This window comes from Dipodomys spectabilis, unplaced genomic scaffold (assembly GCF_019054845.1).
Source record: "Dipodomys spectabilis isolate Male_0828 unplaced genomic scaffold, ASM1905484v1 ptg000042l, whole genome shotgun sequence".
Taxonomy (NCBI): domain Eukaryota; kingdom Metazoa; phylum Chordata; class Mammalia; order Rodentia; family Heteromyidae; genus Dipodomys; species Dipodomys spectabilis.
The window spans coordinates 16,630,121-16,656,738 of record NW_024870719.1 but is presented as its reverse complement, the minus strand read 5'-3'; the positions used below and the strand labels follow the sequence as shown (position 1 = coordinate 16,656,738).

Below are 26,618 nucleotides of genomic sequence, written 5' to 3'. Positions count from 1 at the left end.
TGGAAAAGATGATCAAGGCCATATTGAACCATCCAGGAGCAGCTCAGCTCAGAGCAGATTCCTTGGGTCTGGGTCCAGCCCATTCCAGGATTCCTTGAATTAGGCTGACATTCTCAGGTAAGTGTCCACCTGAGTTTTGTCCCTCCTTTTCATACCGTGGACTGTTAGAGGCAAAGAATAAAATGTTGTTGTTGTTTTTTTTAAATCGCAACCCATTTTCTGATATGTCAAGTGTTATTTCCCTAATTTAAATTGACAATGAATCAATGAATCAACTGAAATAGGTATGTCTAAGGGTGTGGGGACCTTTAGAAAGGAAACTTTTACATATGTCACTTAATTTTTTTTTCCTCAGTTAATTTCTGCACCAGTTCTAGGGTTTGAACTCAGGGTCTGGGTACTGTCCTTTAGCTTTTTTGCTCAAGGCTGGCATTCTACTAGTTGAGTCACAGCTTCACTTTGAGCTTTTTGGTGGTTAATTGGTGATAAGAATCTTTCTTGCCTGGGCTGGCTTTAAACCAGGATCCTCAGATCTTCTCCTTAGCAGCTAGGATTACAGGCATGTGCTATTGGTGCCTGGCTCTGTTATTTTTAAAGTGCCATTAATAAGAGGCAATTAATTATTACACAAGATTTTAATTTTCAGTGCCTTTCATGTATAAATTGGTTCAAATGAAACAATAGGATTTAGTTGTCTACCACAGGTAAGGAACAAAGTTCTAGAAACTTACTAATACTTAAATATGGTGGAAATTCTTGTATTGGGTGGGGGGGGCAGGAACAGGCCTCCTAGACTGAATAATTTTGCTTCTACTAATGATGTTACATCTGTTCAAAAATATCTCAGACATTATTCTGGAATTTGGGGGCACAATGTGGTGGAGTGATAGGTGATAGATTTCAAAAGGTCATCTGATAAAAGGTATCAATCTTCCAGATTCAAAGGAACGTCAGAATTTTGTGTTTAAGGATTAGCCATGGACCTCATTTATCTGTCCATTGAGAATAATTTCATAGGTCTAGACTCTGGTGATCAAGGAAGATTTATTTACCCGACTACATTTTAATTATGTTCTTTCATGGTTTGTGTCAATTTGTACAAACCACAAACCATTTATTTATTCTAAAATAAGAACTAATTAGACAGATTCTGTCAAAATGATGCTTAGATTGGTGTTTGGTCTAATTGATCACCTAGTTATATAACCAGTTATAGGAAATAGTTTTGAATAAACAACTCAATGAAACTTTGGAAAAAACTAACATCCTCTTTTAAAGTATTTTATAATAGCCATACTCTGTTAAACAGAAGATGATTCTACAATTTTATTGGTAGACTGTATTGGTAGACTTAAAAGGGAAAGAAAAAGTATCTTTAAATACAAAGTAGTCTGCTATGTATTTTAAACTCAAATTTACAATGTTACCATACTTTTCTTAGAAGAGTGTGTGTGTGTGTGTGTGTGTGTGTGTGTGTGTGTGTGTGTGTGTGTGTGTGTGTGTGTGTGTGTCCGTGCGCGCATGCGCTACTCCTAAGGCTTGAATTCAGAGCCCGGGCGCTGTCCCTGAGCTTTTGTGCTCAAGGCTAGTACTCTACTACTTGAGCCACAGCTCCACTTCTGTTTGTCACCATACCTAAAAAAACTTCCAAGTTAAATTTAATTTTCTTCCTTTTGTCTCATTTTAAAGATGCAACGTCTACATTCATTGCATAATGTGGAGGAGGATTCCTTAAATACTATTTCATTTTCAAGTTTTTGATTTATAGTTTATTTTTTAACATTTCAGCTGAGTTTACACAATATCTATGAGCAAATGTGCAAATTCACTGAAATATGTTGATGCTGAGTTTACATCATGCCAAACATTTAGAAATATACTAAGGAATGACTCATGATTGCATGATTTCTGATAGATATGAGTCAAACCATATTCTTTCAATAAAAATAACAACAGATGGATTTTGCTATACAACACATTTATCTAATAAAGCATACATTAATCATGGCACTAACATCAACATCAAAGGAATTAGGATATGGATGAAGAATGGACTTTATTTTTCAATATTTAACCCTACTACTGGACTTCATACATAGCAATATACATCCTCCTCTCTGAACAAAACAAAGTAGTAAATAGAATTAATTTAACAACCTTTTATTAGCTCTTTTCAAGAGGAAAAATCTTCAACATTAGCACAATAGATATCATAAAATAAATAACATTTAACACAGAACTACTGAAGGATGAGGGAAGCACTGACACAAACAGCCAAATGCAACCTAGGTGGTGCCATTCTGTAGTGGCTAGAGTGCACCCATCACAAACATCATAGCCAAATGACCTCCAATTTCATGGTCCACATAGAGGATCCCTCCAAGCAACCACTTGACAGCTGCTTGTCTGTCTTGGTTGTTTCATTGTTTCTGCAAATCACCTTTCTAGAAAAATCCATAGGAAGTTTTCCTTTGGCGGGATGTTAGACTGCATGTATAGAACTACAGCAGCATGGAAGATGCAAAACAGAAAAGAGTTTTAAACAAATTACGAAACCACATGCTTGGTCAGTGGACAAGGAAAGTTTAAATCAACAGGTGACTAGGTCTTAGATGTCGCTGCTTGCTTCTCCTCAGGCTCTGTAACAGGTTTGCCAGGGCTAGGTTTTATAGATCCTTCTGACACCTTCCATGAAGTACACTGTCAGGCTGTCTGTTGCCCAAACTGCTGCATAAATGTTTGTTTACTCTGTTTTATTAGGGTAGTTTCATTTTGTTTACACACTGGACTTTTTAACATTTCTCCAAGGGACCATTTCAGAAGGATCTCCCAGATGCAAGCTAATGAGGCTCGTCCTCACAACTGCCCGCAAAGGTCAGCCTGTTTACTGACATTTGACTGAGTGGAACAGGAAGTTTGTGGTGCATCTTGGGTTCTTAATGAAGTTCGGCAACAGAGGACTGAACGCATGAGTCTCAGGACAGGAGGCCTGAGAATAGCAAAGACCCAAGGGTCAATTATGGAATTAATGGATAAAAATCTAAGAGCTTGGAGGTCCCATTTTTCCTTTCGGGAAGAGGTTTCATTCATATATGCAAAAATCTGTAAGAGGCAGAGAGGAGACATGTTGTTAGTTCTGCGCTGGTATCATCAGGCAGGCTGTTTTCTTGAGAAGTACCTGGTTTGTGAAGGGAGCCTAGTTCCATCATGTAAAATATAACATGCAAGCATGTTTTCTGTGCATCACAATTAACCTTGACCTTGTGGTCTTGTCATTGAGAACAGAGGGAAATGAATAAGCATTTCTTGGCTCCTCAAACAGAATCTTTATATAGTATCAACAGAACAATGACAATATTGCTAGTTCTCATTTATCGACAGCCTAATACATGCATTGTGAATTGTACTGGGTTCTAAACCCACTTTAGTCTCAGTGTTTGCAAAACTGAAACTTAAGTGTTGTCTTTTAATAGGTGGGAAGGTGAACTTTGGGAATACGATTACTAACATGCTATACTTCTAGATAGCTGGTCTGATTTGATAGCCACAGCTCAGTGACAGAGAAGAAGCAAGAGAGCACCATCTCAGGGGCTCTGAGTTCTAGTCGCTGCACTTGTTGGATTTGAATTGTAGCCCTGTGTATAGCTGTGGCACCATAAGCGAGACAGTGAACCTTCGCTGCACTGTAACAGTGCTCACATAAGACGTGTTCCACAGTGCTCATTGTTTCTCTACTCTTGTTGGGGAGGACATGGAGGAGCAGAAAAGTTAGGCATCTTGCTCAAGTATCTAAGGATGTTTAGTGGCCTAGTCAGGACACAAATTCTAATTCATGTGATGCCAATACAGTGCTCACAACACGCCATATCCAGGTCAGGATTAGAACAAGGATCTTCAGAGCAATGTTCTAAACTCTAAGAAGTAGATTTTTTTCTTTTGTCCAAGACTGGGACTTGAACTCAGTATCTGATGCTATCGCTTATGGACTGGCGCTCTACCATTTGAGCCGTGTCTCCAACCCCAATAGATAAACTTTTACACAAGGAATAATATGTCAAACCCATACCCATGCTCTCATCGGATTCCTTAGCTCTTTAGAGAGTAGTGTGATTTTTTGCTTTAGCTGAAAGGAATGGAACAATTGGAACAAATGGATCAATTTGAACATTTCCATAGAGCTTACAGAAAGTGTGGGTCGCACCTCATCATGTAACACCAGTTCTTTATAATGCTCTGGGGACCCTCAAACCAGCAACAGTCTGTAACTTAGGGAACCCTGCCCTCTCTTTTCCCCCACACTCTCTCCAACGGAAAGAATAGCTCATTCCATTTCCCCTGGTACTTACTCTGGGGACTCGATGTACCAGGAAAATGAGAGAGAGAGAGAAATAGAGAGAGAGAGACAGAGAGAGAGAGAGAGAGAGAACATAAAGAGAGAAGAGTAGTCATCTTCAGGTTGTGTATGTTAGGACAATTGCAGGGAAGTCTGGCAGCCAGAGGTGTTTATGCCAAAGAATCTTGGCATAGTGAATGGAGAGAAGATTTGGCAGCTGAGCAAGGAAAAAGAAGAATTGATGGTGAGTTTCCCAGATCATGAGAAGGAGAAGAAAAAGAAAGATAGAAATAAACAATGGGGCAATAATTTCCTAGTAGGTAAAACTACTTGCAATGCAAAATATACAATGGTGTGTCACACAGAGATGATTGTGGAGGTTCAAAATTAAAAGTAGTGGCATGCATAAATCTGATGGATTAAAATGTTAGTCAACCTATGCTCATACACACATGTGTATATATTAATAACTGAGCACTCTGTTGTAGAAAAAGTTTATAGCTGAGTTAAAGTTCAGCCAGAGAAGAGGATAGCCCTGAGTTATCCAGCCAAGACAAGCAGGAAGACAGGGTTCAGTAGTCCTCGCTCCACCCATGAAGATGAGTCAGGTTTTCAACAGAGAAAAACCTACACCACAGTTCCTGATGGCTTTAGAGGATGATAGAGTAATGAGAAGTGAAAGAGGTGTTTGGGAATGTGAAGCAATTCTGTACTGTTTCCTTTCATCCTCTGTGCTGGGGTACTTAAAACTGCTAAAAATACACATTTCAGGAGGTGGCCAAAGCTTTCTAGAAAACAAGTCCTTTCTTTGCACCTGGGAAAGAGACCTACTTTGATCACCCTGTCACCCTTGAAGCTCTCCCCTCCCTCCCTCCCTCCCTCCCTCCCTCCCTCCCTCCCTCCCTCCCTCCCTCCCTCCCTCCCTCCCTCCCTCCCTCCCTCCCTCCCTCCCTCCCTTCCTTCCTTCCTTCCTTCCTTCCTGTGTGTATACCAGTAAGGGCTTGAACTTGAGGCCTGGGAAGGTGCTTTCCCTTAACATTTTTGCTCAAGACTGGTCTTGAGCCACAGCTTTTTTGCTGGTAACTTGGATATAAAAGTCTCGTGTTCTTTACTGCCTAGGATGGCTTTGAACCATGATCCTCAGATCTCAGGCTCCTGAGAAGCTAGAATTACAGGTGTGAGCCACTGGCTTCCCCTTGGCTTTTTATTTTTTGTGTAGAGGCTACCACTTTCAATCTTACACATCCTGGGTTTGTGAAAGTGTAGTTAAAAATAATATATACATATATTTATATATATATATATTACATTTACCATTCTAGCAACTTTCAAGTATATAATTCAATGGCATTAACTATATTCATATTGTTAGGCAATTTTATTATTTATATTTTAAATTTTCTGTGCATTATGATGTTTTGATACCAAAACTTTCTAGCTGGGCCTGACAGGAAAACCTGTGAGACTCATATCCAATTAACTACCAAAAAGATGGAAGTGGGACTGTGGACTCAATTGGTAGAGTGCTAGCCAGCCTTGAGCAAAAAGGCCTAGGCACAGCATGCAGTCTTTGAGTTCAAGCCCCAGGACCAGCACAAACAACAAAACATAGCTTTCTAGCTTGGAGAAACTGACTCTCATTGAGCTGGTTAATTCATAGAGACTGAAAAGGGATTAGCTAGAAGCACGTCTTTAGTACACACAGGTCTAATCAGTCCTAAGGCCTATCTCCATCAACCTCTTTGGGCAGAAGGCAATATTCCTCTACTTTAATCATCCTGGGGCCAGGTACCAGGCAACTAGAAATGATAGTCCTCTAGCTTACAGCCTGCTGAGATCACCCAAACTAATCAATCTAAAACCAGCATTGCCTTTCCTGTGGAAACTCCAATAAAAGCTGTGGCTGTAGTGCTCCTCTTCCTCCTGCCTCTTCTGCCACCTGATAAACACCCTGGTGCTACTCCACACGTCCTTACTGTGACATCCCTGTGCCCCACCACGTCTCCTCCTGTAATGCATTGACTTTGCCATAGCATGAAGAACATCAAGCAACAACCATCACTACCTTTGCCTCCAAACTAAAACCCCAAACCCATTAGTTTACACATACACATCCCCATCTCCTTCCAGCTGGTCTTAGATTTTTAATGAAAGGCTGGCACAGGGGATGTAAAGCAGGATGAATGATTTGTCAGTGAGATTCTGGAATTTCCATTCAGAACTTGGAGGGATTTTTTTCACCTTTTTGCATATAATGCTATTAATATAGAGTATGTGTGAAGAAAAAAAAATAGTGATCTGAATGAGTTAAGGGAGTTTTAATCCCTTCATCAGGCTCTCTCTGCAGGGCTTCTCAAAGAATCCAGACCTGAGATGCTTAGCCAGTGGCAGAGATGAAAGTCAGTGCTATTTTAGCATTGTCTCCGGGAGCTGCCAGTGGAACACTTCATCTTGGCAGTGACCAGGGGCTGCTGCTTGTTTAAACAATTTCCATGTCTTTAGTGAAATTACAAAGTAGGTTCAGAATCTTACAGCAAATGAGGATTTTGTCTGATCACTGAAATCATCTGGAAAGCTTTGATGTATTCTGATGCTTTATTCCTTTCTTTAGAGCTTGGACTTACTTATTCTGGGCAATGGAAGTAAAGGTTGAGAAGCACAGCTTTAGAACATTGCCTAAAACCTTACAGTTTCGAGTGATTATTTATTACACTTACTTAGGCCTGATCAATTAAATGAGTGACTAAGTTTCCAGAACTCAGTTCCTAATCATTTACATACAATCTGATTTTGTTTTGGAAATTGAATCTTAAAGAGATCACAGCTGACATGTGATGTGAACTTGGCATGATGTTAAGAAGTTCATAGGTCTGTGTTGAATCCTACAAACCTACACAGTTATTACCCCATTTTAGAGGGGAGAAGGCCTAGGTTTAGAAGACTGGATACTTTACCTAAAGTCACACTCTGGGTAAGGAGTCAGACTGCACTAGTATGACACGAGACTTCACTGTTAGCCCACATTGTGTGGTCATCTCTATGAGAAGTCCTTGATGTAAAGTTGTATGTGAGACATCAGTGACTAGTTAAGATACAGGTTTGTAGAGACTTCTCTTCAAAGGTGTCTTGAAGGCTTATGGTTAACAGTATTCTTGTTTATAGAATGGAAAACTGTGGCTCTTTCTAAGTTGCTGTTTGACTTTCTCTAGGGCTTCATTTTCCTCCCATACTTACTCCCTGGTAAACTACAGGCATTGGTTTTATATGCTTCTCTTCTTTCTGAAAGATATTAAGATGTTCTGGCTATAGGATTTGCACAATTAAATCTTTAAAAAAAAAAAACCTTTCGGGGGGGATTATTTTCAAGGTGTACAATGCTTTAAAGAAAGCCTGCAGGGGCTGGGAAGGTGGCTCAGTGGTAGAGTGCTTGCCTTGCATGCATGAGGCCCTGGGTTCGATTCCTCAGCACCCCATAAGCAGAAAAAGCCAGAAGTGGCGCTGTGGCTCAAGTGGTAGAGCACTAGCCTTGAGCTGAAGAGCTGAGGGACAGCACCCAGGCCTAAAGTTCAGGCTCCATGACCAACAAAATAAAAGAAAGCCTGCAAATCACAAGTGCTCTGTGGTAGAAAGAAACAGAAATCTACTTTCTTATTTGACAAAAGGTCAAACTGGGGCATGGATATGGCTCTAGGAAGACCATGGCCTAGGCTTTTTGCTTCTCAGGATTAAGAAGAGGCAGGAATGCTAAGGTCTGGAGCTCTGGGCCTCCATATTCTAGGATGGTGGCCCTTAACTGAAAATAATGGGCACAATAAACCATCTATTTGGGTCTCCTGAAAAGAAACATGTACAAATGGTGTCACAGAGATCCATGTGCTGTCCAGGCAACAGGAGGCAAGTACCTCAGCCCAGAGGACATTTCAACCTTATTGTACTTTCCCTCTCTCTGGCCCTTCCTAGCTCATGTGACTCAGTTAAAGGGTACTTAAGTCTATTACTGTCAGGGGAAATTTTAGGCAGCAAAATATTGCAAGACATCAGAAGTTTGGTACATCTCAATGACTTGAGCTCAAGGTCAGAATTGGGGGGACTGGTGGTCAGAAACTTCAAAATCAGACAGCAGAGGCCAAGTGGGGAGACCAAGTTGTAGATTAACTAGCTTTTAAGCCTCTAGCAGGAAAGAGAGCTACATCTATTCCATTTTCCCCTGAACTTCATACTATGATGAGCTCTTGACATGCCAGAGAAGAAATAGACCATCTCAAAAATCTGTTTTTCTTATAAGCAGATGGCCTGTCCTAAACCATCTAAAAACAACAGTGAGGACATACCTCACCAAAGAGGTAGACATAATGCACAAATTCTCTTTCAGGAAAAGGACGATGCTTCTTGCAGTCTAAATTTTTGAAACAGGTATAATTCTGTCTTTATCTAACATTGTAGCATACTAGATATAGCAAATGGCAAAAGAAAAGATGACAAATTAAACCATGCAGACGAACCTTCTCTTCAAAAGGGAATGTGCATTATAACTGTCTCAACATCATTAACCACATCTTAATGATAAAGGGCCTTCAAATTGTTCACTTAAAATATCACAAGGCAAAGTTCATTGGTGGCTATGCACAAAGATTTTCAGATTTTTGGATTTCTCTTTTGTCCCTACCTATGTTGTTCTAATACACACACACACACACACACACACACACACACACACACACACACACACATATATGTAATGGGTCAATTTTTTCATATGAGACTTTCAACCCCCATGTATGCTATGCTTTACTTTAAGAATACCAGGAATGTAAGAAAAAAGCCAGAAGTGGCGCTGTGGCTCAAGTGGTAGAGCGTTAGCCTTGAGCTGAGCGCCCAGGCCCAGAGTTCAGGCCCCATGACCGGACCCCCTCCCCCCAAAAAAAAGAATACCAGGAATGACCAGGTATTTATTCATTATTGTTTACTTGAATTTGTTCAGTATTGTGAAGATCAGATGTCTACTAATCAGATTTACCTAGAAATTATAAGACTAAAGAATCTGTCAAGATGAAGACATTTTTAGAATGAGTCAATGATTTGCTCTTGAAATTTTAGAACTGAATAAAATGCATAAGCACTTTATCCTAATGGCATGTGGAAAACAGTTTAAAATAACCACAATTCTCAAAGTGGATGGGAATGTAGCTTGATACAGCCTGAAAATGGAGACACAAACTGTATTTGAAACAAGCAATAGGCATTCTTGTGTTTCCCGTGCTCAGTTCCATTTTAGGGGGAGGAAAAAAGAAGTTTCTATTTATCACTGTGAAATGATGACAACAGCTGATTAACATAAGGAGGAATTTATTAATTTATACAACACTCCTTTAGTGAATAAACAGTTTGGAATATGTTGTTCTCTCATGCATGATTTCATATTAGACAGCCAAAGTAATGTCACTTCCCAAACACCACATGCTTTTTTTTCATCACTAAAGAACTGTTTTATGTTCTCTAATGGAAGATTTTATGAGAAGGGTAATCTGATTATTTCTTAATTTAGATCAGCATTTATATTAGCCGATTTTCTAAAATCTCTGTCTCCGACTTTTACTTCTGAGGAGAAGAAAAAGGAAATGATATCTTTGAATCCCACAGATCCTCCTTGATCTGACATGAACAAGTCTTTGTCATTTTATTTTTAAAGCTAACAAGTTGGAGCGAAGAGGAAAAGCAGTCCAAATATTTGCAATGTGTTCACAATTCTTTTAGGAAAACTTGGTTTAATCTTCTCATATGTTACCCCTGAAATGAGTTCTTTCTCTTGGTCAGTATTGCTGGTTAATAAGTAGTCTTGGTGCCTTAACTGTCTGCCTTTCAGTCCCAACTCCACCACTTACCAGCTGAGGGGCCGACAGAATGGTATTTGCTTTCTCTGTTCCATGGGAATCATGTTATCTGTTTCATAGCCCACTGTGAAAATAATGCCATAAAAAGTAATGCTCAGAATCCTTAAGCCTTTTGGTGTTGACAATAATGATATGAGGTTGAATTGGACTTTGTTTCAGGGTGCTGGACATTTTTTTGCCCCATTTTGAATTTTACTTTCCAAACTTTGGAGACCCTACACTGGCCTTGTTAAAGGAAGGAGTAATTCCACTCTTCTTATATCCTGTGAGAATGGCTAATATGAGTAGTTCTGGGTTTCTTAAATCCCCATTCTCTACCAATGCAGAGTTACTATGGTACAAACTGGTGTTCTACTCATCTGCATGATGGCTAGTTGTTTGGTCTACTGGTTTGGGGGTTTTTGTTTCTTGCTTTTTGCTTGTTGTTTTGGAGGGTCTTTTTAGCAGTGATGGAGTTTGAATATAAGGCCTTGCACTTGTTGGTTTGACTTCCATACCCAGCTTGTTTAATAAGATTGAGGTTTTACAACTGTTTGAGCTGGCTTTGAACTGAAATTCTCTTAATCTATGCCTTGTGGGTAACTAGGGTTGCAAGCATGAGCCACACTGCCCAGCTGATCCACTTTTGAGGGAGTTAGTACTTCTTACTATTCTGAGAAAGAAATGGGCAAAAAGGTGGATTGCTACTATTTTCTGGGATACAAGGAAGGAAATTACTTTAAATATCTTGATTAGTAATTTTTTTTTTTTTTTTGTCGGTCGTGGGGCTTGAACTCTGGGCCTGGGCACTGTCCCTCAGCTCTTCAGCTCAAAGCAAGTGCTCTACCACTTGAGCTACAGCGCCACTTCCGGTTTTCTGGTGGTTTATTGGAGATAGGAGTCTCACGGTCTCTCCTGCCCGGGCTGGCTTTGAACCGTGATCCTCAGATCTCAGCCTCCTGAATAGCTAGCATTACAAGCGTGAGCCACCAGCGCCCGGCTTGATTAGTAATTTATAAGAAAAACTTTTTTGAATAGATAACTTCCAGACATGTTGGGATACACAAAACATATTTTCATTTATTTCATCTGTCTTTTTTCTAACTTTTGTTATATGGCTTCTAGAAAAATTTAAAACTGTCTACAAGGTTCACATTTGTTTTTCCATTAAGCCAATGTGCACTGCATGGGAAACAGAATTTCTGACTTTTTTTTTTCCTCTAAATCTTTGCTTTGTCTCAGTGACACTAAGTTAAGGTATATGCAAATGACTCCCACCTTGGATGGGACATTGGGATAGGCCATTCTGGCCACAGTTTTGGTGTGAGCCAAGTCGAATTCAATGACTTGGAGGACAAAATATTTGCTGGGACACATGCCAAGCACTCTGAGAGAGCAGAAATGTATGAACCAAACAAACAGTAGTCATGAGTTTCAAACTATCAGATCAGACCTTAATCAGAATAATGCAGGGCTTCATAAAGGTAAAATGAAAGATACCAATACTTATGACCAGTTATCAAGTCAATAGTCTCTGTTGGTTTTCTTATGAAGAGATGAGTTGGTTCCTCAACTTGTTTTGTGCCTTCTGGATGATCTATATAGTTTATCTAGCTGAGATGTCTTGGTAATCAAAATGCCAGCTCAGCTGGTATTCTGATTATGTTTATACTTAAGATTTTCTCCTACCCTCTGGGAATTTTTGCCATGGATAATTACAGAAGTAAACCTAGAAAGTAGTTTGCCAATAGTGCTGATTCTAAGGTGTAGTTTGGTGGAGTTTTAAGACTACAGTCTTCATCTTCTCTGTCACTGCCATGAATACATAACCTAAATAAAAATACAGCTTGGACGCAATCCCTCAATCCTTCTGACTGGGCCTCTGGCTCTTAACTCCTTCCCTTTGGCAACTCTGGAGCTGTGCCTGGCTAATAGTAAATGATGGATTTAGGAAATACACACACACACACACACACACACACACACATTTAAAAACTTACATATTGACGATGGAGTCCTCATGATAAAGGGCAAAATTTACGTGGAAAGAAGGAATCTGTTGAAAGCCACTGCTGCTATTGTCATTAAAAAAAATCATGCCAGGCACCAGTGGCTCATACCTGTTATCCTTGCTACTAAGGAGGCTGAGATCTGAGGTTCACAAAGGTTCACAAAGCCAGCCAGGGAGGAAAGTCCATGAGACTCTTATCTCCAATAAACCACCAGAAAACTGAAAGTGGTGCTGTGGCTCAAGTGGTAGAGTGCTCGCCTTGAGCTGAAGAGCTGAAGGACAGTACCCAGGCCGAGTTTAAGCCCCATGACTGACCAAAAAAAAAAAAAATCAATCATATCTACAGTGGGCCAGTCATGGTCAAAAGAGGGACCAATTTCTTCCTGTTTGCCTCTCCTAAATGGCTTAGGAAGGGGAATAGCAAGTGTGGTCACCCCTGGGCCATTCCCAGGCTGTACAAGTAGCTGGAGGTTTGGAATGTTTTTCTACTTATACTTACAGAAGACTGACATCCCAACGCCTACCAAGCACTGCCCCATTCAGGAAGTTTATGAGCCCTAAGTTGATTTTTGTTGTTTAATGGGACTTAAAGTGTTTTCTTTCATAGACAATCTTTTGCATACTTCCTAACCCTCTTCTCCCAAGCTCATTTGGCCTCTAAGATAATTAGAAGGTTTTCCTGGTTAAAAAATAAAACAAAAACAAAAGCTATGTTCATTTCTGCACGGTAACATTTCAGAAGCGCATACTCTTCTACTTGGTGTGGAGCGGGTGATGCCATCTCTAGACGCTCCTTGTTCATTACTTAAGAAAGCGCCGTAGACCAGCTCTAATCCCCTCAAATGTAACACTGATTCAGACCAGCTTCTGCACTGCCAAGAGGACAAGGTAGAAGGGTGAGGCCAGTGGGAGCCTTGCAGAGAGAACATAGGTAGAAAGTGAGTTCACTGGGAATGGAGATCTGTGTCCTTCCCCACCCCAAGGTTGAGTGGATGAAGATAACTGGGAAACAGTGATGAGGGCAGGGTGGGAGATAGGAGAAAAGCTCTGTTAATATCAGGCACTGTCCATGTCTTTCTTCTCCAAACTCTCTAGCTCTGGCAGGGCTAGAACATGCTCAGACACTGCATGGATGCATGCTCAGACTCTGCTACTGCATGGATATGAGGTTGCTCACACTCTTGACATTAGAACTAACTGGGGCAGCAGCCAGTTTAGAACCTGGGCCAGATCTGGCTGTCAGCTCCCCAGGCATCCCTCTGCTCCCTTCCCTCAGGAGGGGCAGTGTCCTCATAAGTAGCCTTCATGAACACAGAGTATAAAACCAGGAGCACAGCTATAACAAGGAGCACAACTATACAATGTATTCCTATATTCCGTGTATTCATGACAGTGAAGTCGAGAGGATATTTTGTAAGAGTTTACAAGTGTTCCTCTGGTCTGCTCCCTAAAAACTTAGCCAGAAGCTCCTCTATGCAGCTAGCATTATCTCTATAGAATGTTATGAGCGTTCATGGCTACCCAGAGTTATACTCAAATATCTCAATTAAGAAACCTGTAAATTAGATGTCAGTTGGACTTTTAGGACCAACAATGAATGCTTTGAGCTTCTACAGCAGGCATCTTCTTCCCCGGGGTCCATTTCAATGGCAGCTAGAACTGCTTTGGGCTGAGAATTACAAACCCCCTCCCTCTGGGGAGAAATGGAAGGTGAAACATGGAGAACCAGCCTCAGGGAGAGTAGCAAACTGCTGCTCAGGGTAGTAGATCATAACCGACAACCACCAGAAAGGAAGGGTTAACTACTCCTAAGCCAAGTTACCCAAAGACAGCAAAGGGACCAGCGACAGCGATGGAAGACGGATTGGCTTAGGGAAAGGGCCGAGGCTCCAATAAGTGCTAGCCCAGCAATAGGAGAACTAGGTTGGGGGAGAGGAAGGAAGTGGTGTAAACGTGAAAAGTAAAGTGAGGAGGTTATAGATCTTTCTAAAATTAGGACATACTTGTTTTTCCCAAGTTGCAAAAAAGTTTGTAGGGTGGAGGTGAGGGTGAGAATAGAAAGCCTGGCAAGGCTGCACAGAGCCGGGCTGTAGACATAGGACAGCCATCCTTTGCTACTCAGGAGGCTGAGATCTGAGGATTGTCGTTTGAAGCCCGTTTGGGCAGGAAAATCCGTGAGACTCTTGTCTCCAACTAACCAGCAAAAGGCTGGAAGTGAAAGTGGAGCTATGGCTCAAGTGGTAGAGCACCAGCCTTGAATGAAAAGCTAAAGGACAAGCGCCCAGGCCCTGAGTTCAAGCCCCAACACTGGAATAAAAAATAGTAATAGAAAGGAGGAGGAAGAGGAGGAGAAGGAGGAGGAGGAGGAGGAGGAGGAGGAGGAGGAGGAGGAGGAGGAGGAGGAGGAGGAGGAGGAGGAGGAGGAGGAGGAGGAAGAGAAGGAGAAGGAGAAGGAGAAGGAGAAGGAGACGGAGAAGGAGAAGGAGAAGAAGAAGAAGAAGAAGAAGAAGAAGAAGAAGAAGAAGAAGAAGAAGAAGAAGAAGAAGAAGAAGAAGAAGAAGAAGAAGAAGAAGAAGAAGAAACAGAAACTAGTAGGAGAGACTCACTGTGAAAGGCAAGGAGCAGATGGCGAAGGTGATGGTCATAATGGCCAGGAGGATAAGGTGGTCCGCTTCCTCCGCCATGGATGTCCTGTCCCCTCTCCGGCGCGGCCCGGGGCCACCCCGCGCGCTGCCCCCCGAGGGCCCGCAGCGACTCCTCTTCCCACGGCGGTGCATGCGGACGAGGTTGAGGATGACACTGAAGTTGCAGGCCAGCACCGCCACGATGAGCAGCAGCAGCACGGTGGCGTAGAGCTGCAGGTAAGCGGTGCGCCCGTGCCGGATGAAGCACCACGTCCCGGGGCAGTACTGGACGTACTCACCGTAGCGGAGCAGCGGCAAGGAGCAGAAGAGCAGCGACACGGCGTAGATGGCGGGCAGCACGGCCAGGCCCCCGCGGCGCGAGAAGCGGCGCTGGTAGAAGTAGGGGTGGCCGATGGCGAGGTAGCGCTCCAAGGCCATGGCGAAGAGCATGAGCATCGTGGCCAGGCTGAAGAAGGTCATGGTGAAGGCGAAGTAGGTGCACACGCGGCTCTCGGGCGCCAAGGCCACCAACGTCTGGTTCCGCGCGTACGAAACCAGCACCACGGGGCTGATAAGGCAGGTCCCCAGGAGATCGGTGAGCACCAGCTCGGTCACCAGCACGTGGAACAAGGAGATGGGGTTCCGGCCGCCGGCGCTGCGCCCCGGGACCCCTCGCCTGCGGCGTGCCAGCAACGCCAGCGCAACCAAGTTCCCCAGCACCCCAGCCGAGAACATCACGGCGCTGATGGCGGGGCTCTCGCCCGAGGGGAGCCGCTGTCGACTCTCGCAGTCCTCGTCCAGCCGGGAGGCATTGGAGACGTTGCCCATGGTGGAGAGCGAGCTCCCCCGGAGGAGAGGCGCGCGCTCCGCTCCCCGCCCGTACCTGGGAGGAGGAGGGTCTGAGCGCCCGAGGGTTCCCAGACCCAGAGGGAAAAGGGGAGGGACTGAACTCCAGAGCCCCTTTCCGGCCCCCAGCACGCCCCGAGGTGTAGCCGCGCCCCGGGCCCGGCCGAGCACCCACTGGCCGTTCGGCTGCAGCCGCCCTCGAGGCTCCCGAACTTTCCCGGTGGCGGATCCGAGCAATCGGCGACGGGTCCTGAGTCCCGGCCGGGCGGAGCGCTCCTGGCCCCGGCCCGCGCAGTCCTGCGGCGGTTCCAGGAATGGGTCCCGGCCCTCCAGGGCGCCCCGGAAAGAGGTCGGAGCACCCTCTGGGCGCCGCGCGCAGAGCCGGGGCGCGCGGGCTGCTGGCGTCCTGGAGCTGCAGCGGTGGTCCGTGTTCCCTCCCCGAGAGCTGGAGGTCCCGGACACTGGACTGAGCCGTCTGGTCTCAGCTTGTCGCGTGGAATTGGGGCCGGGGTTTTGAGGGAGTACCGGACATTTTCAGGGCACAAAAGTCCAGGATAACAGGAAAGCAACATGACTCATCCAACTTCTAAGTAAGGAGTATCAGGGAATACCAGCCACTGAGCGCAGCTGAAAGACTATTATCTCTCTTTTCTTCCTTCCTTCCTTCCTTCCTTCCTTCCTTCCTTCCTTCCTTCCTTCCTTCCTTCCTTCCTTCCTTCCTTCCTTCCTTCCTTCCTTCCTTCCTTCCTTCCCCTCTCTCTCTTTTTCTCTTTCTTTCTTTCTTTCTTTCTTTCTTTCTTTCTTTCTTTCTTTCTTTCTTTCTTTCTTTCTTTCTTTCTTTCTTTCTTTCTTTCTTTCTTTCTTTTCTTTCCCTTCCCAAGTTGATGCAACACAGGGTGGGACAAAAATAAGGAGGAAGTGAAAAGCAAGCTGGCCCGTTCCAAACACCCCAAAACCACACGCACCACTGACGGCCTGTTGTGCTACTGTGTTGATTTGGTTACTAGCATTTCACCTTTTCCTCTGTCAACACCAAAACGAATAACCACTGGTTTAAGCAACCTTAAAAAAAAAAAAGAAAAGAAAAGAAATATTTCTTGTAATTATATAAAATGGTATTTGTGACCACAGCTTGTAAACCATTCCAGTTCATTAATCTCTACTCAAGCTCAGTCTTGTAAGGACTGTGAATAGATCTGTTAGCCATTAATCTTTTCACATTCAATTATCCATGCAGGGCCCATTGGAAAAACCTATTCCTGGTAGTGTATTGGTAACTTGCCAGTTTTTGAATAGAGCTGACAAAAATGGTGACCTATCAACTATCCCAGGATCGTGAAAATAAACTAACGATTGATATTTAAAACAACAAAATAAAATCCAGCTTGGACTGAAGACTAAGTAACTTGTATCCCCAGCACCACAAAACAATTAGCAACAAGAAAAATCCAGCTTGGCTGGGCTCATGCCTGTAATCCTTGCTACTCAGGAGGCTGAGATCTGAGGATTGTGATTCAAAGACACCCCTTGCAGAAAAGTCCATGAGACTCTCATCTCCAATAAACTACTCAACAAAAAGTCTGAAGTGGAGCTGTGGCTCAAGTAGTAGAAAGCTAGCCTTGAGCAAAAGAAGCCCAGAGAGGGCTGGGAAGGTGGCTCAGTGGTAGTGCGCTTGCCTTGCATGCCTGAGGCCCTGGGTTGGATTCCTCAGCACCACATAGAGAAAAAGGCGGGAAGTGGCGCTGTGGCTCAAGTGGTAGAGCGCTAGCCTTGAGCTGAAGAGCTGAGGGACAGAGCCCAGGCCCAGAGTTCAGGCCCCACGACCGGACCCCACAAAAAGAAGCCCAGAGACAATGCCCAGGCCTTGCATTCAAGCTCCAGAACCAGTATCAAAAAAAAAAAAAAAAAATCCAGCTTGACATCCAATGATCTGGGTAATTAGATGCCACTAGAAAGGTGGAATTCTGCGATCCTCAGATCTCAGCCTCCTGAATAGCTAAGATTAGGGGCATGAGCCACTAGTGCCTGGCTACTTAAAGGATTTTTGAGTGATGAAACTTTAACTGTGTTTATTTTCAAATGGTTTTATACCTTTGCTGTTTTCATAATTTCCCTTATTACAAAAGCCTATTATTGACCCTTTCCTACATCCCTGTCTCTAGCTTTCCTTTGGATAGGTATCTGGTGGCAAGGCTCCCTTGGCTTTAATGAGTATCAGAGCCACAGTGTAGTTCAAAAATCCTTACCTCATCCCTTTCTTCCTTCTCTTACTATTCTCCACCCTGACTCAGTCCCAGGCCAAGAGAAGATTTGCACAGTGTGCACAAGCTAGTACCTAGCACACATTGCTTTCCACAAAGTCACCCCTTAGACCTGGAATCTGCACCTCAAGCATGCAGTAGGCCTGGGAAAGATGCCTACCTGGAGCACCAAAAGACTAGGACCAACATTTGAGCAGGGAATTCCATGATCTCGGTACAAGGCAGGTGGCCTGCAAGAGTATGGCACAGGAAATGGGTGAGTGGTGTCCCACCGGTGGGAAGATGGATTTGTGACAAGAGGAAGACCACAGGGAGGGCCTAGAAGGCTTGGGGGATGGTATCTTATCAACTACTCTACTGTGTTGCCCCTTTTAGCTGCTACCAACAATTCAAATTACCCATTGTATATGATTCCAGAATTTTTTTATTGAGTATTTTTATTGTCTTTAAGTAGTTGTACTATGGAGTTGCCATTCAACAAAGCAGTTTAGGAATACAGTTGCCTTGATCAATGTCACTCTTGTCAACATTCTCACCCATCTTTCCTATGATTCCAGAATTTGGATGGTAAAAAATATATCTGTGTGTGCAGAATGTGTGTATTCATACATATATTGTCTCGACATATTTATGTGTAAATATGTCTTTGTATATTTGGTTTGTCAGTTTTGCTATGTCTCATGTTGTCAGATGTCTTACTAGAAGGGTTAGTTCCTGTTAGTTCCTCAACAGGTCTAACACATTTGTTCCAGTAAGGCCAACTCTTGTTTTATCTTGCTTAAAAGCTGCCTCTTGGGGCTGGGAAGATGGTTCAGTGGTAGAGTGTTTTCCTTGCATGCATGAGGCCCTGAGTTGATTCCTCAGTACCACATACGCAGAAAAAGCTAGAAGTAGCACTGTGGCTCAAGTGGTAGAATGCTAGCCTTGAGCTGAAGAGTCCCCAGGCCCAGAGTTCAGGCCACTACTGACAAAAACAAAAAACAAAAAAAAACAAAAAAAACTGCTTCTTTTTATTGATAAGATCAGTGTCTCCATCTTAATAATACAATTTCAGTTCATACAGAGCCTAGATTTTCCTAACAGAAAACAAATGAATAACCCTCAGTTCCAGGACTGAGCCAGCAATCTTAGCTAATACTTTAGTTATTGTGTGTGAGACCATTGTATTTGGGAAATAGCAGGTGATGTACAATTTTATGTGTCAACTTGAGTAGCCATGGGATGTTCAAAATGCTAGATACACAAAGGCAGGGTGTGTCTGTAAAAAGGCTTCTGCACACTATCAGTGTTTGAGCCGGCAGGAAAGCAGATATCTAACCCCTCTAAGTGGGAGAGCCTTCTTCCAATCTATGGGGGACTGAACAGAACTGAAAGGGTAGAGGAAGTATGAATTTCCAGCTTGAGCAGAGACAATTGTCTTCTTTTTTGTCCTCAGTATTGCTGACTCTCAGGCCTTGCAAACCCAGACTGAAATCATCATGATTATCTCTTCCGCTCTGAGACCTCTTTCTAACTCCATCATACATACAGATAAAGTTACATGTTGTTTAATGGCAGACACATGTTCTTAGGTGGTTCTGTGGTTGTACAAACACTGTAGAGTGTACTCACACAAACGAGTGTGGCTACAAGATAGTTAGGCAACATAATCTTATAAGACCACCATTATCTATGAAGTACATGTGATTGTGAATACAGGAATCATACATCTGCCCACCTCCAACACCCAGGTTAGATTGTTTTTCCCACTTTGACAAATATCTGAGAAAAACCATTTAAGAAAAGGAAAGAGTTATTTTAGTTCATAGTTTCAGAGATTATAGTCCAATGTTGTGGATCCATTGCTTTCAGCTAGAGGTGTGGAAGACGAAAGTTGCTTACTCACATGGTAGCTATGAAGAGAGACAGGAAAGGGCCTGAGACAAAGTATATCTTTTTAGGGCACGTCTTTAGTGACCCTCTTTCCCCCAAGTAGGCCTCACTTGTCAAGTTCTGCTACATGCAATAGTCTTTTCAAATTTAGAATCCATCCATGGATGGATACACTGATGAAAACCAAGCCCTCATGATTGGATCACTTCTCAAAAATCCCATCTCTGAACACTGCTTGTATTGGAGTCCACCCCTTTAATACATGAACCTTTTCAAGGGACACTTCATATCCAAAGCACAGCACATATCTATGTACATATTCAGTTGGTTCTTTTACTTTGGAAAGCCCTGACCAATACATGTGACTAAAACTCCAAATACTTAACTGAAGTAATTTAAATTACTTAATGTAGGCCATTTCTTCAAAAGTAAGAAGATTTGTATTTGGAGGAAGAAGAGTCGGGGGGAGGGGGAGGAGGGGAAAGCCAGGATTCATTCTTGCTCATTCTTGTGTTTGTTATTTGTTTCTATTTATTCTCATGTGAGAGAGCTAGGTTTGAGGGCTTTCACCTATTGTACCCATAATTCTAGATACTCAGGGGACAGAAATATGAAGATCACAATCCTAAGTCATCTCAGGCAGGAAACACCAAGAGATTATATCTCAAAAAACCATCAAAACCCTGGCTAAAGTCATGGCTCAAGTGGTAGAGCACCAACCATAAGTGAAAAAGCCATGTGAGAGCTTCCAGAAAAAAAAAAAGGATACATCTCCATACTTATTAAAATGACCTTTATCATATTTTGGGTTAAAAAAGTATATATTTATATAATGCCATTAATGTTAAATTATATTCATAAGCATTTGCATAGGGCAGATAAAGATGATCAACAAAATATTAATGATATTTTCTCTAAATAGTGCTTTCTTTTTATACTTGTATATTTTAGTTGATTTTTCTATAAATTTGTATTGCCTTTACATTAGAAAATGCAGGAAGATGATGTTGTTTAGAGAGTCTTTTTCTGTTCTCTGTGTGTGTGTGTGTGTTCTGGGGTGTGAACCCAGAGCTTAGATGCTGTTCCTAAGCTTTTTTCTCTCTCTCAAGGATAGTGCTCTGCCACTTAAACCTCAGGTCCAGTTTCAGCTTTTTTGGTAGTTGATTGGAGATAAGAGTCACAGACTTTCCTGTCCCAGCTGGCTTCACACCACAAGCCACAGATCTCAGCCTCCTGAGTAGCTAGGATTACAGGCTTGAGCCACTGGTACCTGCTGAGAGTCTTTTCTACTTGGTAGAAAGCAGAATATTAGATGCTATTGACTAAAATTCTCTCCAAGTTTTGCTCTTTAATGAGTCTGAAGGTCTTACCAGTTGTATGAGCTGATAGAAAAGTTTTACAGTTGGATTTTTCACAAAGGGTTTGCAGGTATCACTGTTAGTTGAATATTGGAAATCATCCAACATTATTCATCATTTCTAATGAAACAATGGCTCAACCTAATTAAGGCACTTCTTTTATGTTAGATTCTTAACATCCTTGGTTCATTGCCTAGTGGTGACACACACCATCACCAGGAAATCCACCTCTCCTAAAGCTGGCAAAAGCATCAACAACAAAAACAGTCAACCAGAGCACCAAAATAGAAGTATTCAATAGAAACTGACTTCTAGACACCCTAGAATTGTTTTCTTTAGGTCTGAGACTGGGACTCAAGCTCAATACTTGGTACTTTTCTTCATTGGCTAGTACTCTACCAACTGGGCCCCAGCCTAGGTGTTTCAGTTAATAAATGCTCAAAGAATTAGAGAAACAGTAAGCAAGCAGGTAGAGAACTACAGTAGGAAATAACCAAATGGAATTTCTAGAATTAAAAAGTACCTTAGTTTGGAGTTAGCCAGAGAGCAAACTTAGAGACTGGCTGTAACCAGTCACCTTTCTGTCTGTTGCTTTTAAACTTTTTTGGCCTGCTGCTCCCGAGACATATTCTCTTCCCCCATCATGGAGACAATCCTTGTTTCCTGCCATTTGCTCTCTTCCTATGCAAGAAATGAGGCATACCTGTTCTCTGTGCTGTGTCCCCCAGGCCTCTGTGAGATTTTGGAGTGTGGAGATACAGTTTTAAAGAAAGCTTTGTTGAATATCCAAGCTCTATCTTCCTTCTGAACCTTGCCCTCTCTTGTTCGCAGAGGGTTTGGAGGTTGCTGGGGGAGAAGTTGGGACACCTTACTTACTATATCTTGTCTTCTCTGATCTGCTCTCCTAAGCCCAGAAGCCAAAGTCCAGACCCAAAGGCTGGGCTGTTGATGTTCTGTGCCTTCCATTCTCTGAGGCAGGAACCCTAGCTGCTGTTGGAAACAGGAACTTCTGGGCAAATATACATAAGCGAAGATGTCATACGAGTATCTGGCTAAATTTATGTCTACATAGGGATGTGTGTATGTGTGTTCAAGGCTTGGTGAGACTTTCCACAGCCACACAAGTTATTTGAGAAACAATTTGATGATCTTTCCATAATCCCAGTTCAATAAGAATTGCTTTTGGATGGCTACAAGAAGGGGGATAATTCTGTGGTCCTCAGAGAAGAAATATCAAGAAGATAAATCTACACTAGTGCTGAGTAGTAGCCGAATCATTCTGAAAGAAATCATTCTGCTGTTATGAAGGCAAACTACTTGTGGCTCTAATTTCCTTTTCATATGGCTTCATGATAAAGAATGCATGCACATATGAAGGTTCTCTTTTCTTGCAAAGGTTTGCTTTCAAAGACAGAACCAACTGTAAAGTAGAATAGCAATTGTAACAGAAAAGCAAGGCTATAGTTAACTCATTTTTACCAAATGACAGCTATTATAGAAAATTTGGAAAACTTGAAGCAAGAGAAAAGGTCATTCATAAAGGGTCACTGAAAACTGACAGCAGTGGCTCATGGCTGTAATTCTAGCTATTCAGGAAGCTGAGATCAGAGGATCAAGGTTCAAAGAGGTTCTGGCCCAACTGGGAGAATACCAGCCTTGAGCTAAAAAATGAAGGGACGGTGCCCAGCCCTGAGTCAAAGCCCTTGGACTGGAAGTCTTGATTCAATACTACGCTGGGCAAGAAAGTCCATGAGACTTACCTCCAATGAACCACCCCAAAAGCCAGAAATGGAGTTGTGGCTCAAGGAGCAGAGCACAAGCCTTCAGCAAAACAGCTCAGAGACAGCATTCAGCTCCTGAGTTCAAGTCCCAGGACTGGCGCGCGTGCGTGCGCGCGCACACACACACACACACACACACACACACACACACACACACACACGGAACATTAATATCATCATTTCAAATAGCTTGTATATTGACTTTCTGTTTTGACAATTGGTAACTAAAGAGAAAGAACCAGACCTTTTTATAACAAATATATCTTAGAATAGTAACCAAACAACCCAAATGATGAAAGTTCTTCATTATAGAAGAATGTTAGTTAAGAACATAGAAAGCATGACAGAAGGGGAGGGGAAAGGGAAAAAATGAATAGGGACACAGGTGGACCCATTGCAACAATGAGATGTACAAGACATGTTGAAAAATGAACTTTACAGTTTAGATGGCAGGGGGGAAATGTAGTTGTGGAGATGGGAGGGAAGGGATGGTAGGGGAAAAACAAAGGAGGAGGCAACAATGCTTGATAAGCAATGTACTTATTACCTTGCTCATGTAATTGTAACCCCTCTGTACAGTATTTTCACAATAAAAAACTTATATAAAAAAAGAAAGAAAGCATGACAGAAACAGAAAAGTCAACATGCTGACATCCACATTAAAGTGACTGATTTGAGCACTAATAACTGTCTTCTCTTGAAATATGTAGCACACGATCCATCAGGACACTCACATAAGACCACATTTGTCTCCATGAAGATCACATTTCCTTGTTGCATGGTGTATTGTTCAATAAACTTACTTTAATGTAACAAAAAAGCAACATCAAGTTTGACATCGATGATTTCTTTTAGCTATAACTGAACTCATCAAGTCTTCCATTTTAACTTTCAACTAAATTTCAGAGACCAACTAGAGTGGCAAGTAGTCAAACTCAGAAAGTGGGACAACTGGCCAAATCTCCACAACAAGTTAGCCACTAGAAAGAACACGGAGAATCCATGAGGCAGAATGAGGTAGGAAACTAGGTTGTGGTTGGACAAATAAACTGTAGCAGACGTTTTGAGACACACTGTGAAAATCTGAATGTGAGCTAGATAAGATGAAATGTACTGATCTGGAAAGTTAGAAACCCATAATAAGCAGATAACAATGATACAGTATGTAGCATTTTGGCAATGCACACACAAATATGCACACATTGCATACATGAATATTCAGAAGAATGTGCCACAAGTGTTCATGGTAGTGATTATTTGATAATAAAAATACAGTGTGTTGTATCATTTTTTTTTGTTTTGTTTTTTTTGGGGTCCGGTCATGGGGCCTGAACTCTGGGCCTGGGCACTGTCCCTCAGCTCTTCAGCTCAAGGCTAGCGCTCTACCACTTGAGCCACAGTGCCACTTCCGGCTTTTTTCTTTTTGCTTATGTGGTGCTGGGAATCGAACCCAGGGCCTCAGGCATGCAAGGCAAGCGCTCTACCACTGAGCCACCTTCCCAGCCCCTGTTGTATCATTTTTGTATCTCTTGTTTGTTTTGAATGTGTGTGTGGTACTGGGCCTTAATTCAGGGCCTCATGCTTGTTGCTTGGCTTTTTCACTCAAGGCTAGAACTCTACCACTTGAGTCACAGCTCCACTTCAGGCTTTTTTCTAGTTAACAAGACAGTTTGTTTTTGTGCTGGTACTGGGGCTAGAACTTGGGGCATGGGCACTGGCCCTTAGCTTTTTCATTCAAAGCTCAGCACTGTACCACTTGAGCCCAAGTTCTACTTCCAGATTTTTGGTGGTAATTGAAGGTAAGAGTCTCTGGACTTTTCTGCCTGGGTTGACTTTGAATTGTGATCCTCCAATCTCAACTTCTTGAGTAGCTAGAATTACAGGTATGAGCCACCAGTGCCTGGTCTGCTTCTATCATTTTTTAAATGTAATTTTCTATAATGTACACATCACTTTTAACAATAATCAGCAAGAGTAGGAGTTGGCCAAATATATAGAGAAGCAGCACCTCCATTTGGGCAAAGATTTGATGCATGAAATAGTAGTCCAAATCTTGGCTTTTTATTTCCTCCATCAGACTACATAGAAAGGAGGGGATGAGATTCTGAGCAAGCAATGTCCAAATAGAAGAATTTGATGGGCCATTGCTACGTCTGGATCCTCTGCCACTAAGTTCGGAGAACTCTTAGGACATGTTATAGTATCTGAAAGATTCTCATTGTTCAAGTCAGTACCCCTAAAAGTTCTCAGGCTCTCATGTGCCCTATCTTTTGCTGTCTGGGTATATAAAAATGGAGGAAGGAATAAGCAGTTTTCAAGACACCATGGCTTGTCCTGTTGTTCTTGATTCCAAATAGCTTTGGGACAAAATTTGGTTACAGGAAAGAGAGCCTACACTTGAATCAGGATTTTAAATATTTAAATTCAGCAAGCAGATGAGAATATAGAGAAGTGTATTGACTACGACAAGCCTGAATGTAACCCAAGGCTTACAAACCTAAACTCTAACCCCTTTTATGATTGGTATAACAGGAGAGATCCATTTCAGACACCAAAGTGGTTCCATGAGCAGACTTGCCCATCTAGGAAGCTTAATCAGTCTTGGTGTGGGCAATCTTGGTGTTCTAAGGAACCCAACCTTAACAGGATACCAAACACAAATGTGCAATACGTGTGGGTTTATAGCACTTTTCTTTGATACTTTAGGGACCAGTTGTGAGATTATAATACTCATTTTGAAAGCATTTATATCTGTTGTTTTCTTTTCCTTTTTATCCTCATCTCCCATGGGAATTTTGACTCAAGATTATTCAATGTGAGAAAGTCTGTGTCACTTATAAGCAGTGCCAATAAGAGAAAGTAAGTGATTTCAAGCTGGGAATTGTCTTCTATGTCTTAAAATCACGAAGTTACCTGGTGCATTTCACTGGAGTTCTCTTGCAGTCCAGCTCAAACAGCTGGTTTGATTATATGAATGGATTTTAGGCACTAGTACGCCTTCCAAAGGAATAATATAAAAATTTAGGGCAGTCATTGGTCAAGAATTTTGACATTAAATTTGGATATCCTCTAAAAAGAGGGGGAAAATGCACTTGGAAATAAACAGGGAAATCTGATTTTATCTAACTGTAATTTAAAATTATGAAAATACCACTTTCATATGATTAATAATTCTAACTTGCAATATTCCTTCCAGTTTTCTCTGCTATGAAGTACACATAAAATTTTGCCTCCTCCTTTTTCCTAAGTACCTCCTATGTAGTCAGTCACATTGTAATAACCACATCAACTTGCAAATTATAACTATTTCTCTTATTTCTGGGCAGCCAGACTGCTTCTAGTTCTTAAAAAATAGCTTCATATGCCGGGCGCCAGTGGCTCATGCCTGTAATCCTCGCTACTCAGGAGGCTGAGATCTGAGGATTGTCGTTCAAAGCCAGCCCGAACAGGAAACTCCGTGAGACTCTTATCTCCAATAAACCACTCAGAAAACCAGAAGTGGCACAGTGGCTCAAGAGCTCTAGCTTTGGGCAGAAGAGCTGAAGGACAGCGTTCAGGCCCAGAGTTCAAGCCCCGTGGCCGGAAAAAAAAAAAAAAAAAGCTTCATATAAACATGGGTACTATTTGGAAGGGGAAACAGAAGAGGACAGTACTTTATATGC

General features: G+C 42.3%; 1 protein-coding gene across 1 annotated transcript; it reads right to left on the bottom strand.

Moving 5' to 3' along the window:
• Positions 1-2,144: 2,144 nt before the first annotated feature.
• On the bottom strand, positions 2,145-15,899 carry Ptger2 (prostaglandin E receptor 2). The gene is made up of 2 exons (XM_042677852.1): positions 14,821-15,899; positions 2,145-3,102 (listed from the first exon to the last, which is right to left on the bottom strand). Exons 1-2 carry the CDS (start codon positions 15,664-15,666, stop codon positions 2,857-2,859), a joined length of 1,092 nt encoding a protein of 363 aa, XP_042533786.1. The 5' UTR covers positions 15,667-15,899; the 3' UTR covers positions 2,145-2,856.
• Between the last annotated feature and the right edge of the window lie 10,719 nt (positions 15,900-26,618).

Excerpts from the sequence above, each read along its gene's own strand:
- Ptger2 (XM_042677852.1), bottom strand. The coding sequence starts at position 15,666 with ATGGGCAACGTCTCCAATGCCTCCCGGCTGGACGAGGACTGCGAGAGT. Across the intron at positions 3,103-14,820 it reads TCTGCTCCTTGCCTTTCACA|ATTTTTGCATATATGAATGA; the intron begins GTGAGTCTCTCC and ends TGCCTCTTACAG.